General features: G+C 47.5%; 1 protein-coding gene across 3 annotated transcripts in view; it reads left to right on the forward strand.

Annotated features, from left to right (window-relative positions):
- PDE4B (phosphodiesterase 4B) overlaps positions 1 to 16,131 on the forward strand; it is a 199,088-nt gene that overhangs the window by 133,166 nt on the left and 49,791 nt on the right. For 2 of the 3 annotated variants that reach the window (XM_068406303.1, XM_068406304.1), the window contains 4 exons: positions 599 to 793; positions 2,658 to 2,694; positions 2,789 to 2,859; positions 6,847 to 6,896. In XM_068406303.1, the coding sequence (XP_068262404.1) occupies positions 599 to 793; positions 2,658 to 2,694; positions 2,789 to 2,859; positions 6,847 to 6,896 (353 nt within the window). Of the gene's footprint in view, positions 1 to 598; positions 794 to 2,657; positions 2,695 to 2,788; positions 2,860 to 6,846; positions 6,897 to 14,070; positions 14,293 to 16,131 lie in introns of those variants that run through there. The other variant, XM_068406305.1, reaches the window with a different exon arrangement.

The raw sequence follows: 16,131 nt of genomic DNA on the forward strand, positions 1-16,131 counted from the left end.
TGAACTAATATCTCGAATGGCTTAGACATGAACTGTGGCTGAAAAGAGGCTTGGGCATCCAGCACAACTGCCAAGTCCTCATCAGTCTCATGGGATTTCAAAAGTTTCCTTCCAGAGCGGATGGGGACAGGGCTTGGCTGGAGGATGGTGGCATGTCATAGCTTCTTTAGCATAAAGTCATAGCTTCTTTAGTCCCTGTTATGCTTGTAAGGCTTGGGGTGAGGTTTGGCAAATCGAACCCCCTGACTTGTGCAAAGGTTGCAGCCATGGGGGTGGCATGAGGAGAGCTGCAGAGCTTGGGGATGGCATTTGGCTGCTGCGTGTTCATGCTGAGAGTGACAGGAGCTGCGCTGAGCTTAGAGAAATTCAGACTGAGCAGGTGTAGTCAGGAAAGAAGCCTCGGGGGCAAATGTTTTATCGTAATGCAGAGTCCTGCTTGCATACAGTAGAAATATGCCAGTGAGAAGCTCCAGTAAATGTAGCCCTGCGTCTCCTGTACCGAGCAAATGACACGGTGTGGGCAGCGCAAACGTGACACGTGCACTGCAAACACCTCTTGGCAGATGACCGTGACACACAGTATGTGTTTTGTTCACAGCTTCGACGTGGAAAATGGCCCATCACCAGGTCGCAGCCCGCTGGACCCACAGGCCAGCTCCTCGTCAGGACTCGTATTGCACACAACGTTCCCGGGCCACAGCCAGCGCAGGGAGTCGTTCCTCTACAGATCCGACAGCGACTATGACTTATCACCAAAGACCATGTCCAGGAACTCTTCTCTCCCAAGTGAACAGTAAGCATAAATTCAGCTCACATCACATTTTACAGTAACTAAGAGCTTTACATGGCTGCCTGTAACCCTCAGAGCTTTGTTAAGAGGTGCTGATGGGTGGTACTCACATGTCATCGCCTGAGCGCCCAAGACAGTCGCTTTTATGGTCTGCCAAGGCATGACTTCCCCATACCATCCTTGAAATATTCCCCTTTTCTCCTATTCAGCGGAAGAGCTTTTAAATCCATATGCTGAAATAATAGATAATTTTTGCTTTTTACCTTTCTTGGTACTAGTTCTGCACGTGGGAATTTGTGTTTGGGGAGTGCAGCGCTTGCAGCTAACTGCAGGGTGAAGCTCAGGCTGTGCTCAGGGCAGACACGGCTGGAGCTGCCTGTGTCCCTGCAGGCAGGAGAATCCCCTCGCTCCAGCCCTTGGCTTGCTCGGTGTTTTTCTGCACTCTCTCTTTTAACCCTCACCGTGCATTCTCAGAGCCTGGTTAACATCATCTCTGCTTCCTCTTAAGTAGGCAACACTCCATTATCCTGGACAATAGAAATATGACTGTACTTATATTTACAGTATTACTCTTCTCCATCCTGTTTTCTGTCATGGGTTGTTCCCTAGAACTGAGCAGAAAATACAGCAGAAAGCCGAGACAGATGGTTGAGCTTGAGAGGATCAATGCAACACAGAGTGTGGAGCTCAAATGAGTGTCCTGGATTTGCGGCCCTTTGTTTTAAAAGGCACAGTTTAATGTTTTGAAGTGACCATTAAGCTATAAAAAGTGCTCATAAAAAGAAGTTTAACTGTTATGAAAGCTCTACAGGTTTTGTCATGAAATAGAAATCTAAATATTAGTAAGATCCATGAGGAGAATTCTCCTGAAGGAGAACATCCCTCCCTGTTGGTTAACATTTAGTAAATATTTACCAGAGACAAAGTAACCACACCAAATTATGCAAATACCGTGTTTTGTGTAAATGGTGAATTTTAACAATTGTTACCAGCTGTGTGCTGGTGGAGACAGCTTTGCTGAGGCAGGGAGAGCCCCGTCCAGCTGTGCCCACCACCTTCGTGTCCCCCAGCTTCATAGCTGCCTGCACTTGGAAGTGTCCATTTACTGCAGGTGCCAAGGCTCCTGCAGCACTGGAAGGAGCTGGCATCTTCACACCGACTTGGTTTTGACATCAGTGTTGAGACAACTTTAATTAAAATGTAGACTTAGCAGCACTGGTACCTGAGTCGGAACGAGGGGACGTGCTCTGTGGCAGCACAGCCAGGGAGAATACCCCTTTGAAGGGGTCCCGTGCTGGTGGGTGCCTCTCCAGAGGTGCCAGTGGCATCCTGCTGTCCTGCCCGCAGCCGTGCCTGCTGTCCTGCCCTCGCTCAGTGCATACTGAATTTTTCATATACGCACAAGCTCTATATATAATATAGCAAAAAAAAAATCCCTCTTCTTGATGGTGACGATGTATTTTTCTCAGAACTTCTGCTCAAATCTTCCACGATGAAAACGGCCGGACAAAAACCCAGCATCTGAATAACTTTAAAGAAAGTGACAGAGATCAACAAAAGCCAGGAAATTCACAGCTGACCTTTCCCCAGACCGTGATGGTTTTTTTTCCACCGCGGTGCGTGTGCTGCCTTAACTTTTGAATTTCCTGGCTTTTATTGCTTTTATAGTGAACAGTCGCTCCAGCCGGGTTGTTTTGGATATACACTGCGAGACCTTTCCCTTCGGAACATTATTTTATGTAGTGTTAAATAAACTCTTCATGGGTTAATGCTTTTTTTTTTGTTGTGGGCGCTGCGCGGGGAAACCTCCCTCTGTAAAAACGCTCTTTTGAGATAAATTTACATGTTTTTCTCCATTTCTCCATAGGCACGGGGATGACCTGATCGTCACGCCTTTCGCCCAGGTGAGCTGGCGGCCTGTTGGCCTCTCAAATAACAAAATCATGAACTAAAAACTTGGGCGGAGAATTTAGGCCTCTGGTTTTGCCTCCCTCATAGGTGCTGGCGAGTCTACGGAGCGTGAGGAACAACTTCACCCTCCTCACCAATTTGCACGGCACCTCCAACAAGTAAGCTCGGCGTTTGTTGTTCCCTTATTGCTGTCACGCAAGCGGGGGCCGAGGAGGGTCGACGGCGGCCGGGGAAACGGGGCCGTCGACCCTCCTCGGCCCCCGCCGGCCCCCGGCTCCCGCCTGCTCCCGCCTTCTCCCGCCTTTTGCGCGGGCCGCCAGGGGGCGCCAGAGTGCAGCTCACCACCGGCCGCGTCCCGCCGTCGTCTCCTCCCCTCAGGGAGCACCCGCGGGCGGGAATCGCCTCCATGGCGCCCACCGACTCGCTTCCCCCTTCCTCACGCCTGTCTGTGCCCCCCGAGCCCCCGAAAGAGGCCAGAGTATAAGGAGGTGGAGCTGTTGGAGCGAGTCCAGGGGAGGCCACGGAGATGCTCAGAGGGCTGGAGCCCCTCTGCTCTGGAGACAGGCTGAGAGAGCTGGGGCTGTTCAGCCTGGAGAAGAGAAGGCTCCGGGGAGACCTTCTAGCACCTTCCAGCACCTGAAGGGGCTACAGGAAAGCTGGAGAGGGGCTTTTTACATGAACATCTAGTGATAGGACAAGGGGGAATGGTTTTAAAGTGAAAGAGGGTAGATTTAGGTTAGATCTTAGGAAGCAATTCTTTGCTGTGAGGGTGGTGAGACCCTGGCCCAGGGTGCCCGGAGAAGCTGTGGCTGCCCCCTCCCTGGCAGTGTTCAAGGCCAGGTTGGATGGGGCTTGGAGCAACCTGGTCTGGTGGAAGGTGTCCCTTCCTGCGACAGGGGGTTGGAACTGGATGGTCTTTAAGGTCCCTTCCAACCCAAACCATTCTATGATTCTATGATTGATCTTCCTCACTTTGCCACCATGGCTGTCCCAGGCATTCATTAGGTACCCAGCTCAGAGCAGAGGCATCGTTATTGTTCGGTCAAGCTGTGGTGCTGCCCTCCTTTTCCACCATTGTTTCACAAGAGAGGTGGTCATGGCCAAAGGGTAGATGCCAAGGAGGGAAGCCCCAAGCACAAGGCTGTGGGATGGAGGATTTCCCCAGCGGGACAGGCAGCAGCGTCCTGCAGCTCATCTCCGAGGGGCTGCCCAGAGGACCAGCCTGTGCTGCCTGCAGGCTGAGGATCCTACGCCGCTCCATTTGACACTGTAATTGCACTGAATGGGAACGGTGATGCACTCAACTTAAGAGGAGGATGTTATTTTTTGTACCTGCTGAACAGGAGAAACCAAACAAACTCCTTTTTACGCCTTTATCCGGAACCAGCGTTTCCCCTTAGCTATTTTTAATGCGCCAGCCATCGTCATTTTCTGGCCTGTTTCGACCCAAGAGAGCTGTTTTGCGTGAAACCAGCATCATTCGTTCCTGGCGACGGCGGTTACGCACCCACCCATCCCACCCTGGGACTGGCAGGCGCTGCTCGCTCCAAGTGTCCGCTGGCTCGTGAAGCGAAGGACGAGGTGCAAAAGTGCATTCCAGAGGGACGCCGCGGGCTTGCTTCCCTGCTGCACGCCTGAGTGGCATCGCCTGGGTGCCCACCGTGGACTCTGCTGTCTGTCTTCCGATGAAATCTTGTGTTTTACATAAAGCCCAGCATTTTATTTGGGCGTGAGGTTTTCCTCCCGTTGATTTCTGTTTGCAAATTTTGATTGGAAGGAACTGTTGCGTTCTAAGATGGAGGTTAATAGAAAAACAGATGGCTGGATTAGATTCCTTTTTTTTAAGCTTTGTTTTTTTTTTTTACAACTCGGGCATTTCAGCAGTTCCTAACGAGGAATCTGAAATTGGACGGGGCCGGAAGGAAGCGAGGGCGTAACCTGTAGGACACAGAGGCATCTTGCAGTGTCCTTTTGAAAACATTCCCAGATTTGATTGAGGTATAAAGGCATGTAGCCAGCCAAAGTAAAAGTCATTAAATGTTTAAACCATTATATACCAAACATCCAAGTCCGTGGCGGAATGTGCTTCCAGGCGCTGCGGAGCTTCCCGCACGGTTTCCAAACGGCTCCGCTGGGTTACAGCTGTGCTGCCAGCTCATGGTTTTATCATATGTCTCATGATATGTGATATTTTACTTAAACTTCTGCTCTGGGGATCATGAGAATCTCAGCTTTTCTTTAGTCCCTCCTCTCCCCTCTTTTTTCCTCCTCCTCCTCCACCCCCCCTGCCCCGAGAAAGAAAAAGAGGATGCTGTCCCACGTATTTACAGAAATGCTGGAAAATATTAATATTAAGGGCTGGAGGGAAAAAAAAACAACCAGAAGTCATATTTTTTGGACTTAAATGTCAGGGTTTTTAAGGCAGTTTCCTGATTGGAAAAGAGGAGTGTGTGATGAGTGGTTTCAGAGTGCCTGAGTTTGGCAGATGCGGCCCAGGACACGGTCAGAAAGCGTCCGGCGCCTGCTCCTCTTGATACCTGCCGGCAAGAGAGGAGGAGTGGGAAGGGGGAGCCATGCACACCTGAGCGTGGTGGTGTCTAAGAAGGGACAGCCTGTCGAAACGCAGACCTCTGGGTCTCTGTTGCCTGCGCCCTGGCTGCCACAGAAACCAGGATGGGCACGGCCAGGACGTAATTCGAGGGTGCCGGGAGCGGTGCCGTTCCCTTTTCAGGCTCTGCAGCGGGGAATACCCTACTAAATACTCGTTCATCCCTCCCCGCCCCCCCAAGGCATGTCTGTGCAACTCAGCACAGGGTTTGGAGATACCTGGAGCACATCTCTCCAGATACTGGAAGCGCTGCAGCTGCGGCACAGTGTCCCTATTGGGGAGTTTCTGGGTTTTAGAGATTTTGAGATTTGGCTTTTCAAAAGGCTCAGCAGAGGCAGGTCGGGGCAGATTTTCAGAGAAGTCGGCATCCAACGTGTGTGCCCTGTGCTGAACCCTTCGAAGAATCTGGGTCCCGGAGCTCCCTTCGGAAAAGCTGAGCCTTTGAAATCTTAGTGGCAAGTGGGTGCTGCACCCAGGGGAGGATTCAGAGCCCTGCCAGCAGCCCGGGAGGCTGGGGCCGAGGGTTTGCAGCAGGACTGTGGCTGCGTTGCTCTCACGCAGATCTCACCTGGTTAGCGAGGCCTCCTGAAGAACCCTCTGGAGCTACAACTGCAGCAGAGTTGAGCCGCTCGCTTGCTTTGATTTTAGCTTCAAAGGAGAGCTGGCAAATAATGGATGTTTCAGTTCAGTGGCTGACTCAAAAAAATGGGGTTAGGAGGTTGGCTAAGAGAGAGTGTGGGGAAGTCTGGCTTCAGTTAAAATGTATCAGAAACTTCTTAGGGAAGCAAAAGCCCAAAGTTTCGGTTTTGGTCAGCCTGAAATACCGCGTTCAATCCAAAATGAAGGATCCTGATTTTGGTGTCAACTCTTTTTTACCTTCTTTAAAAAAGAAGTCTCTTTCTTCCCAAGTAAATTATGGTTTCAACTTGAAAAATTAAGTTTTATTTGGCAAATCTCACAATGAAATATTTTGACATTTGGAGAAATACTGCACTGTTTTTCCAGCCAGCCCCTGTTTGCTTGACGTGAGCCAATTTTGCAAACAGCTTTTGGTCCTTCTGAAATCCAGACTTTTCTGATGAGACTGTTGCTCCTCGTCAAAAAAACATCCTTCAGCTGTTTCAGAGCTTACTCCAGTGACTGCAGCCCCTTCCTACTTGCTTCCAGGTGCAAGTCAAGCTGTTAACTGTAGGGTTTGAAGCCCTCTGTTTCTCACCTTACCTATGGCATTGCCCTGCAGCCTGCGTGCTGGTGTAGCAGTTGACATTACTTCAGGGTCCAGTCCTGACCTTGTAGGGAAAAGCTTTTCAGGAGAAGGCCTTGATTCTGAGGGACCCACCAACATAACATCTTTGGGTTTTCCTAACAGATATATTGATATTGCTCATTAACTGCCAAATCATTTTTAAAGTGTTTTGGGCTTCTTTGTGAGTATGAAAAAGGGTTTTTAACTGTGGGAGACGGCAGCTTGAACTGCCAACAGGGTTTGAAATGATAAAATAATACCTATTGATAGAGTATTCTTTATCCCTCCTAGGAGATCTCCAGCAACGAGTCAGCCACCTGTCTCCAGAGTCAACCTGCAAGGTATGTGTGTGACTTTGATAATCACTGCAAGGTCAAATGCAGACGACAGCTTATTGCACATCATTTTACTAACAGCTGCTTCTCTGTCCTCTTCCTCTGGTGCAATTCTGGGCTCGTAGAGCTTTTTCTGGGTCACTTGTGCAAAACCAATACAAGAGAACCATCAGGCCCAAAATATTGTTATTTTAATGGTTTGGGGTTTGGGTTTATCCTTGTATGTTAGCATAAAAGACGAACATGATTTTGATTTGATAGCCATGGCCACAGTGACTGCTATTCTTCTGAGTCCCTGTGCTGCACAGGCCTGGACAAGCCCCAGCCCACGAGCCTTCAACAGGCTCAGACACAGCTGTATTTTTTTTTATCCTGTTTATTTCAGTTTGTTTCCATGTGATCTATGTAAAAATTGCAATCTCAAAAGCCTATCTCAGGTGAAACTTCCTCTGCTTTTATTAGGCTGCCCTGGAACAGCATATTTTTTTTTGTTTCGTTGATTGCTTGTGGTCTTTTGAAATCGATATTTAGCAATTGAACGAGAGCAGAAGTCAGTGAGCGTGGCTAAACTCATCTTCTTTCCTGCCTGCTCCCCCCCTGCGCACAGTGTCCCTCAGTCACCTTGTCCTCACCCCCGTGTCGGGTCACAGACCGCAGCAAACACAAGCAGGTTTGACTATGATCATGGAGGAGAATAATACTGAGCAAAGCCTCCGGACGGAGGGTGCTGGGCAGTGCACTGCGAGCAAGGGCTCAGCATCTGCCCGGGGTGCCCAAGCAGGTGGGGTAGGCAGCAGTGTGAGCCCAGCGAGCAGAGGCAGGGAGCAGTCATGGTGGGAGCAGGAGGCTGCTCAGATAGGGTGAAGTACTGAGGATGGGAAGCAGAGGCAACCTGCTTATGACAGGTTTCTTTATTTTTACACCTGGATTTAGCCTTGCAGCGCTGGGTGCCTGTGGGACCCCTCTGAGGAACAGAGCTGGCCCTACTCGCGCTAATTTAAAGGTTACTCTCACAGAGAAGGAGATAAGATTTGGAGGAGTGCCCATTGGTAAGGTTTAATCTCCGCCTTTCCAATAGTTATGTGCTAGGAGGGACTAATAAAGCTTAATTTTTACGGTGTGTGAAGCCTGGATAACTAACTATCATTTCCTTTCATGCTGTGTGTTATTTACTGTCTGGAGACACGTATGGTCTGGAGACTTCCAGATTAGGTTCCTCAAAACTTGTTAACGGAATGTGGAAACCTCTGATGCAGAAAGAAAACTGGACAACATTATCTTAAACGCCTTCTCCTTCCCTCCCTCTCTGTGAGCAGTGTCGAGTCAGGGCTAGCAGGAATGCAACCCGTCACTTGATTTAAAAATCTGTTCTAGCAAGACTTTGATTTTGTGGGTTGTGTGAAGGAAATCATGGAAAATTTCATAAGCTTTCCATAGATCTGTTGATATGTTACAGAATCTAATAACGAGGAGAGAATTCCCTTCCAAGAATTTTTAGATTCGTTTTCTTAACACTTTCTGTTCGGCTTTTTAACACTTTGTGGGTATTTTTCTACAGTATTTCCAAACGAGCCATAGGATATTTGTTACTTTTTAGCTAACCCAAGCTTCTAATGCTTCCTTTCAGCTTCCTTTTTGATTGAGGGACTGACACACATAATTGTAGAGCAAGTTTTGTGTCACCCTGCAAAGCTCAAAAAGAGAAGGCAGCTGAGAAGAATCCAACTTTCAGCGTTTTTAACCTTGTGATCCTGACTCATAGTTTTAAATGTTTCCCTGCTAGTAATTATAGGTGGATATATCTGAAATAAATTATATTACCATCTTACCTGAGATGTGAAAAAAAGAAAATGTCTGGCTGTGGAAATGAGCCACGCTGGGTGCATTGTCAGTGTGCAGAGTTTTATTTGGTAACAAAAGGACTGTGGGAGAAAACTGCAGCTCAGCAGCTTGTGGAATTTGTAAAAAGTAGAGAAATATAGGCTGGATTCGTGGCCCCTCAAGTAAATGAGTTCTTAACCATGTAACTTAACTGACTTTAGGTGAAGTCTTCAAAGGAAACAAAAAAATGTGCGTTGTATCATTACAACTTACGTGAATTGTGACAGTTTGTAGGTAAGAATAATAAACATCTTTGAGATTGATAGGAAATTGTGCTATTTCCTGCATGCAAGAAGCCAGTGTTGACATTCTTAGTGAAAAAGCCTGGGGTTCTTAGTTCAATTCACTTTCAGATTATTTTTATTGATTAATTTAATCAGCTCACACAGGTTCTAGTCTCTAGGCTGAAGCAACCCCTTCCTGGCCAGCCTGGGACATTGCATCTGCCGTGCTGTCACCCCCCTGTGCTGAGGGTGTCGGGATTTTCCGTGTAACTTTCCATTGAAATGCTGTCAGTGTGACCTTGCTGGGAAGGGACAGCAGCTCTGACACCCTGCAGGAAGACTCTGAAAAACAGCCTGGCAGAGCTGCCACGCTCACAAATGGTCAAGTAGTTTGCAAGGCTTAGAGAGAGGGGTCACACTGTGCTCTGGCGAGGCCAGCACCCAGACACCTGCCTGCTCGCTTCTGTCATAGGTGCTGTTCCCTCAGCTCACGTTCTCTTCAGTAGAGCATAAAACAATGACGGCCGTTTACTTTCTAAGGAAGTTTCCATTTAAATGCAGCAAGAACAAAGATCTTTAGGGGATTTTTTTTTTTCAGTGTTTGCAGCTTTTTTTTTCCCTAGGTGGCTTCTGATTCGGAAATTATGAAAGGAAGGAGAGATTTTCCTATCAGAAGGCTTCCAGCTATGTACCAGTGGCTCCTGTGTCTGAAAGGACGCAGGGTGTTTCTCCTGAAAGTTTTGGAGAAGGAAACAGTGATGTTTTGGTTGGGACTAGGCTGCATTACATCCCTCTAGATAGAAGAATGTGTTTTGAAATGAAATGTGTTTATATTCTCTAGATCGGTTAGCCGGCAAAGCTCGGAATTTTATTTTAGCTCTCCCATGTCACACGTTGATTCATAGATTTACCACGATCAATTGACATCACTGTGAGCACCTCGTATATGTCTCCTTTTATTTGTCATTAGTGCAGTGATTTATATCCTGTTACGAAAAGTACAGAACTCAGGGTTTAAAGCAAACTAGCATACATTAATAAAATTACCCTGGAGGGAGACAAATTGCATTCAGCATTTGCACTGGAAGTAATACATGCCAGCTGTTTACTCCAGCTAGATTATCACAGGATTTGGCCGTTGTTTCAAACCGAGAGGAGCCAAATCTGGTGCTCGTGTAGGAGTTGCATCACTGAGGACCCAGGCCCATGGCGAAATGAATGAGTTGTATCAAAATTTCGGCCACAACAACCCCATGCAGCGCTACAGGCTGGGGGAAGAGTGGTTAGAAACCGGCCTGGTGGAAAGAGACCTGGGGGTGCTGATCGACAGCCGGCTAAACATGAGCCAGCAGTGTGCCCAGGTGGCCAAGAAGGCCAATGGCATCCTGGCCTCTATCAGGAATAGTGTAGCCAGCCGGTCTAGGGAAGTGATCGTCCCTCTGTACTGGGCACTGGTGAGGCTGCACCTTGAATCCTGTGTCCAGTTCTGGGCCCCGCACTTCAAGAAAGATGTTGAGGTGTTGGAGCGAGTCCAGAGGAGGGTGACCAAGCTGGGGAAGGGTCTGGAGGGTCTGACCTACGAGGAACGGCTGAGGGAGCTGGGGGTGTTTAGCCTGGAGAAGAGGAGGCTCAGAGGTGACCTTAGTGCAGTCTACAACTACCTGAAGGGAGGTTGTAGTGGAGTGGGAGTCAGCCTCTTCTCCCAGGCAACTAGCGCTAGGACAAGAGGACACAGCCTCAATCTTGGCCAGGGGAGGTTCAGGTTGGACATTAGGAAGCATTTCTTCTCAGCAAGGGTCATTAGCCATTGGAAGGGGCTGCCCAGGGAGGTGGTGGAGTCCCCATCTCTGGAGGGGTTTAAGAAAAGCCTGGACATGGCACTTAGTGCCCTGGTCTAGTTGCCATGGTGGTGTCAGGGCAATGGTTGGACTCGATGATCCCAGAGGGCTCTTCCAACCTGGTTGATTCTGTGTGATTCTGTGTGATTCTGTGTGAAAATTACAAAATTATTTTTCTTTTTTTGCTTTAATTTTCTTGAAAGAATGAAAAATTCTGGCTAGGTTTTTCATGGGACAAAGTGCTTTCAAAGCCGATACTGATGTCGCTGTAAATTTCGGAGCTTTCTTAACCTTATAACCACAGCCATAAAAGGAAGGGGAATATGTATTGAACATCCTGTGTTTTGTCCTTGGTATCAGCTCAAGTAAGTCTGGCAGATTTTTCCTGTTATTTTATTATAACTGCAGATCACAGGAACGAGCAAAATGCTTTTATGAATTAACTGAGAAACCATAACATAGAAATATGAAGCCGTAGCAAAAAGTGCAGAAATCTTTAATTAGCTCGTGCACTCCATGGCTGGGGAGGATGGTGGGAGCGCTGCAGACCAGGTTCCTAAGCAGTGCGTAGCATTACAGGGCCAGATTATGAATGGGCACTACCCAGCTACCTTCCCTGGTGTTACAGAAACAATGATGTGAGCACATTGTCACACAAGTGTCTGTGACATTTCTTTCTCCTGTTCTCCTTTCTAGTTTTTTAAATGCGGCCTCTTCCACGGTGACTTTCATTGACCTTTGTGCTACCTTGGGCTCAGTGAATTCATCAGCACCTTCTCGATTCAGCTCTCCCCTCCCCTGGCACCAGTGAAAGGGTCTTTCGTTCCTACCTAATTGATTTGGGCTGCCTGGGGAGGTGGTGGAGTCACCATCTCTGGAGGTGTTTAAGAGAACAGAGGAGGGCGACCAAGCTGGGGAAGGGTCTGGAGGGGTCTGACCTCCGAGGAACGGCTGAGGGAGCTGGGGGTGTTTAGCCTGGAGAAGAGGAGGCTCAGAGGTGACCTTAGTGCAGTCTACAACTACCTGAAGGGAGGTTGTAGCGCAGTGGGAGTCGGCCTCTTCTCCCAGGCAACTAGCAATAGGACAAGAGAACACAGCCTCAAGCTTGGCCAGGGGAGGTTCAGGTTGGCCATTAGGAAGCATTTCTTCTCAGCAAGGGTCATTAGCCATTGGAAGGGGCTGCCCAGGGAGGTGGTGGAGTCACCATCTCTGGAGGGGTTTAAGAGAAGACTGGCCATGGCACTTAGTGCCCTGGTCTAGTGCCATGGTGGTGTCAGGGCAATGGTTGGACTCGATGATCCCAGAGGGCTCTTCCAACCTCATTGATTCTGGGATTCTGTGTTGTGTGCTTCCTGGAGCTGTGAGGGGTTTGCAGAAACTTTTCTCAAGAGCAGGCAACCAAGTGCCCCTTGGATACTTTCAACACCGCATAATTATAGTATGTCCTCACAATTAATTATATACCTAGCAATATAGCTGATGTGCTTTGCAACCCGAGGCTTTGGGGGTGTAGCGCTCTGCGAGATGTCACACACAGGCTTTTCAGGGCTCATGGGATTAAAGCTTTGTTGAAATTCCTCTCTGGGGATGGGAGTGAAAGATTGGTATTTTTCTTGCTTGTGCCTTAGCCTCTGCTTCCCTGCACATCTGCACGTTTGTCTGCACTTCTCACATGCCTTTACACGAACTCAAAACTTGTACTCTCTCATTTTTTATGTGGGTGTAAGATGTACACAGACTCGTGCACGAACATTTGTATAAAGCATAAACAAAAGGCTGGTTAACGCTGATGAGAGTCCCAGCATTTTGTAGGAGTTAACAAGCCCTGTGCATCCAAGTCAGCTCTGGGTTACAAATATCTATAAATCCCAAGGAATGAGTATGGAGCTCGTGCTCTTGCACCACACTTCCTCTGCTTGGCGTGTGGAGAGTGGCTCTGGGCACATACGAAGGAGAGGATTCATTTTGAAATGCTCTTGGTCTGCTCTGAGTCTGGCTGAAGATCTGCCCTTTGATTTTGAGACATTGTACAAGTGAAGTAGATGTGGTGTTTTAGGCTTTTAACAAGAGGGGCCATGTAAGACCAAATAACTGAGCTAATAAGTAACTGTTTGTGCACAGTAAATGCAGAGGTGCTGTAGATTTATTACCTACAAATATTATTTTTAAAGGATGCAGCGCCATAATGATGCAGATTATTTAGAAACTAAGCAAAACTGTGAAAGAAATCAGATAGATATCAGCTTAATGACATGACTGAGCAAAATTAAGGCTGTAAAGTGATTCTTACTGCTTGAGAAATTAGAAGTGGGTTTCAAAGTGACCTTTAAAAGTTACCTGCAGAAAAAGCAAGAGCAGCTGAGCCAGCCCCAGATATCCAGAGTCCCTTTCTTGCTCTTCGGGGGCAGTTCATTCCCACGGAGAGTCTGTGCCGTGTGTTGTGCCTGCCTGCAAACACACCCCCCCTGGAAGTTGGACTCATGCATCTTAGTAAGTATTTCAGTTATGCTATTGACGTCAATGCAGTCATTAAATAGATTGCCGGCCCTCCCATCAGCAAACCTGTGCCAAAGACCTAGAGGCAGACACATTTTAAAAGAAGAACATCAGGTTTTCTTTTAGCATTTGGAGAGAATAAGGGAAAAGTTTCTTCTGAAGTCACGACGCTTTGCAGTAAGGGAGGGGTTTTTTTGCTTAATTTTCTAAGACTCATTTTCTGTGAAGGTAATTGCTGCGTTTTATTTAACACACTTCTGTTATGTTACTGTGTGCATAAAAAAACTCCAAATGAGGCTGAAGAGTAATTTTTTGCCATCAGCTCCAGCTGGAAAATTACACTCATTTTAGGTCTCCTGGCTAGATTTATTTGTGTATCAAGTAACAGAAGGTATTCAGGCAAACCTGTTTAGCCTTTGACTCCAGAGATCCTGCAAGGATTGATTTCATGACATCTATATAAGAAAATAGCCTTCATTTCTCCTCGGCAGGCTCTGAAGACACACAAGCTAATCATGACTCCATAGCAACGGATAAAAACTGTTTTCCCCTCCGCCCCACCTGTGGATGTCACATGAAGATGCTACACGTGCTGCTGCCATCAGGAGCCTGTCACTCCCCGGGGCCCAGCTGCCATCTGCGGCCACGGGGTGAGCGGTTGCAGTGCCAGCGGGACTCCCTGCCTGCGCTCACGCCGTCCTGCTGGATTTCTGAGGCAGGCTGGGCTCTCCTGGGCTGGCCCAGACATCCATTCATGACCGTGGCCGGGGAGATACCCACCTCCCAGAGCTGCCATCCTGCCCGTTGCTAAAGGCAGCTCCGGGGTGCGCAGTTCTCCTCGCCCGGTGTCAGGAATGGCTCTGGCCGTCAGACAGAGGCTCCGAAGCTGAAAACCTAAGGATATATCTAGATGGCATCCTCACCCAGGTGGAGGGAGTACCTTTCCTTTGACAAGATAAGCAGGTATGTTGTAATCAACAGCAGCAATGTGTTTTTGAAGAAGAGTTGAGGAGCCAAACCACGGGGTTTTTTGTGTGGTATCATCAGTGAAATGGATCAGTGAAATGATGATACCACACTCTGCAACGACGTAGGATAAAACCATAAAACCAGTGATAGGTTATTAAAAGGGCTTCTCCCTAATGGATGGTTTCTTCTGAATGATCCAGGCAACTGCGAACCCAAGGTGGCAATGAAGAGATCATCGTAGTGGCATCCTCTCATTGTGTCCCTGCATTCACTCTGCTCTTTAAGCACAGGTCAAGCCCTGTATTGCTTTGCTCGGCTCCCATTCATATTGGATTGCTTAAGGCCTCTGTGAAGACAATAAGACTTTGCCATTGCTAATATCAGAGTTGATAACATCTGTGTTTCTTTTGTTTTCTGCATAGAACGATAATAGTTGCTGTGGGTGAGATTTTGACATCGGCTCTTCAGTGTACTGAATCAGTTCCATATGAGTTTGAGAAATGTGTACTTGATCTGAGGAAAAAAACCCAAACCAAAACAAACAAAAACACCCAAACCAAACTTCTGGCAGGCCGAGTTATTTTTTTTAGGTCGCAGGGCAGAGTTTGTGCATGCCTTAGTGATGAATAGGGTTCTTCATTGTCCCACTGATTTGAGCCCCTTCAACTTCCATGTCATCAGCATTTTCCAGCCGGTGGGAGCTGAAACAGACTCCTGAAAGCACCCATCAGCTCATCCCCGCAGCAGCTATATATAAGTTTCTCCTTCCTCCCCCGAGGTTGAGCTCGCTGCTGCAGCGTTGTGTCCCGGACACAGCTGGCCATGGGAGTGTGAGAGGCTGCGTCCGAGTCTCCGTGCGGAGCCGTTCCCAGGGTAATGCACCGCACAAAGCCCAGAGCCATCAGCCTGTCCTTGGGCAGGCCCAATGTTCAAAACTTTGTCCTCCTGCAGGATCTGATTCCAAGCGTAAGCTGCTTTCTTGTTGTGTTTTAAAAAAGTAAGTATTTCTGACTTTGTGTTTGGATTGTCAGCGGCCAAATCGTTCAGTCTGTAGTTGGGCAGGAGCTCCTGCTGTTTGGTGTTTGTTAGGCTTGGTGGGAGCAGGGTTTGATTCTAGTTTGTAGGGGCCGTACTGAGGGTAAAGCGCTGGCCTGGGTGGACAGAATGGGAACTCGCCCGTTGTCCTCCGTAGGGTAGATGCCCTCCATAGGGTAGACATTTTGCCCACCAAAGTGAACTCTACTATTGTAGGATAACAATTACGAAGATTAAAACTTTAAGAGCTTTTAAAATCAATGTATAATCCAGGTAGAATTAAAAGATGGAGTAAAGGATTGCTAACTCGCTTTTCCCTCTGCTCAGTTACAGAATTGCATCCATTCTGAGATAGGGTTTAGAGTCACCGATTCCCAAACCATGAACAATGAACGCATTGACTGCTTTCAGCATTCAAATCACCCAGAAATGCTCTGGGTTTATTATCGGTATCTTTTCATCTTCTGGTTGGCTAAAAAAGATTTCTATAGTTAAGCGTGGTATGCTTATTAATGTAAGCGCAGTGGCATTGTGCAACTGGTAAAGAATGTTATGCTAATAGTTAATGAAACATTTTATTGTAATATTGTTTTCTCTGTAAATGACAGCCTTAAGTATTGTATAATTGCAATACTTTTTTTGACAGAAAGGAAACAACTTAAGTATTTATGGTTATTAATAAAACATGCTAGGTTCTTAAATTAATTCAGTACACTGGGAAAATATGTATGCTTACAAAGATTTACATTTTTTAAGCAGTAGGCTTTAAAAAACATCTAAATACATCCGTCCCTGTGG

The sequence above is a fragment of the Nyctibius grandis genome, chromosome 8 (assembly GCF_013368605.1).
Source record: "Nyctibius grandis isolate bNycGra1 chromosome 8, bNycGra1.pri, whole genome shotgun sequence".
Classification (NCBI taxonomy): Eukaryota; Metazoa; Chordata; class Aves; order Nyctibiiformes; family Nyctibiidae; genus Nyctibius; species Nyctibius grandis.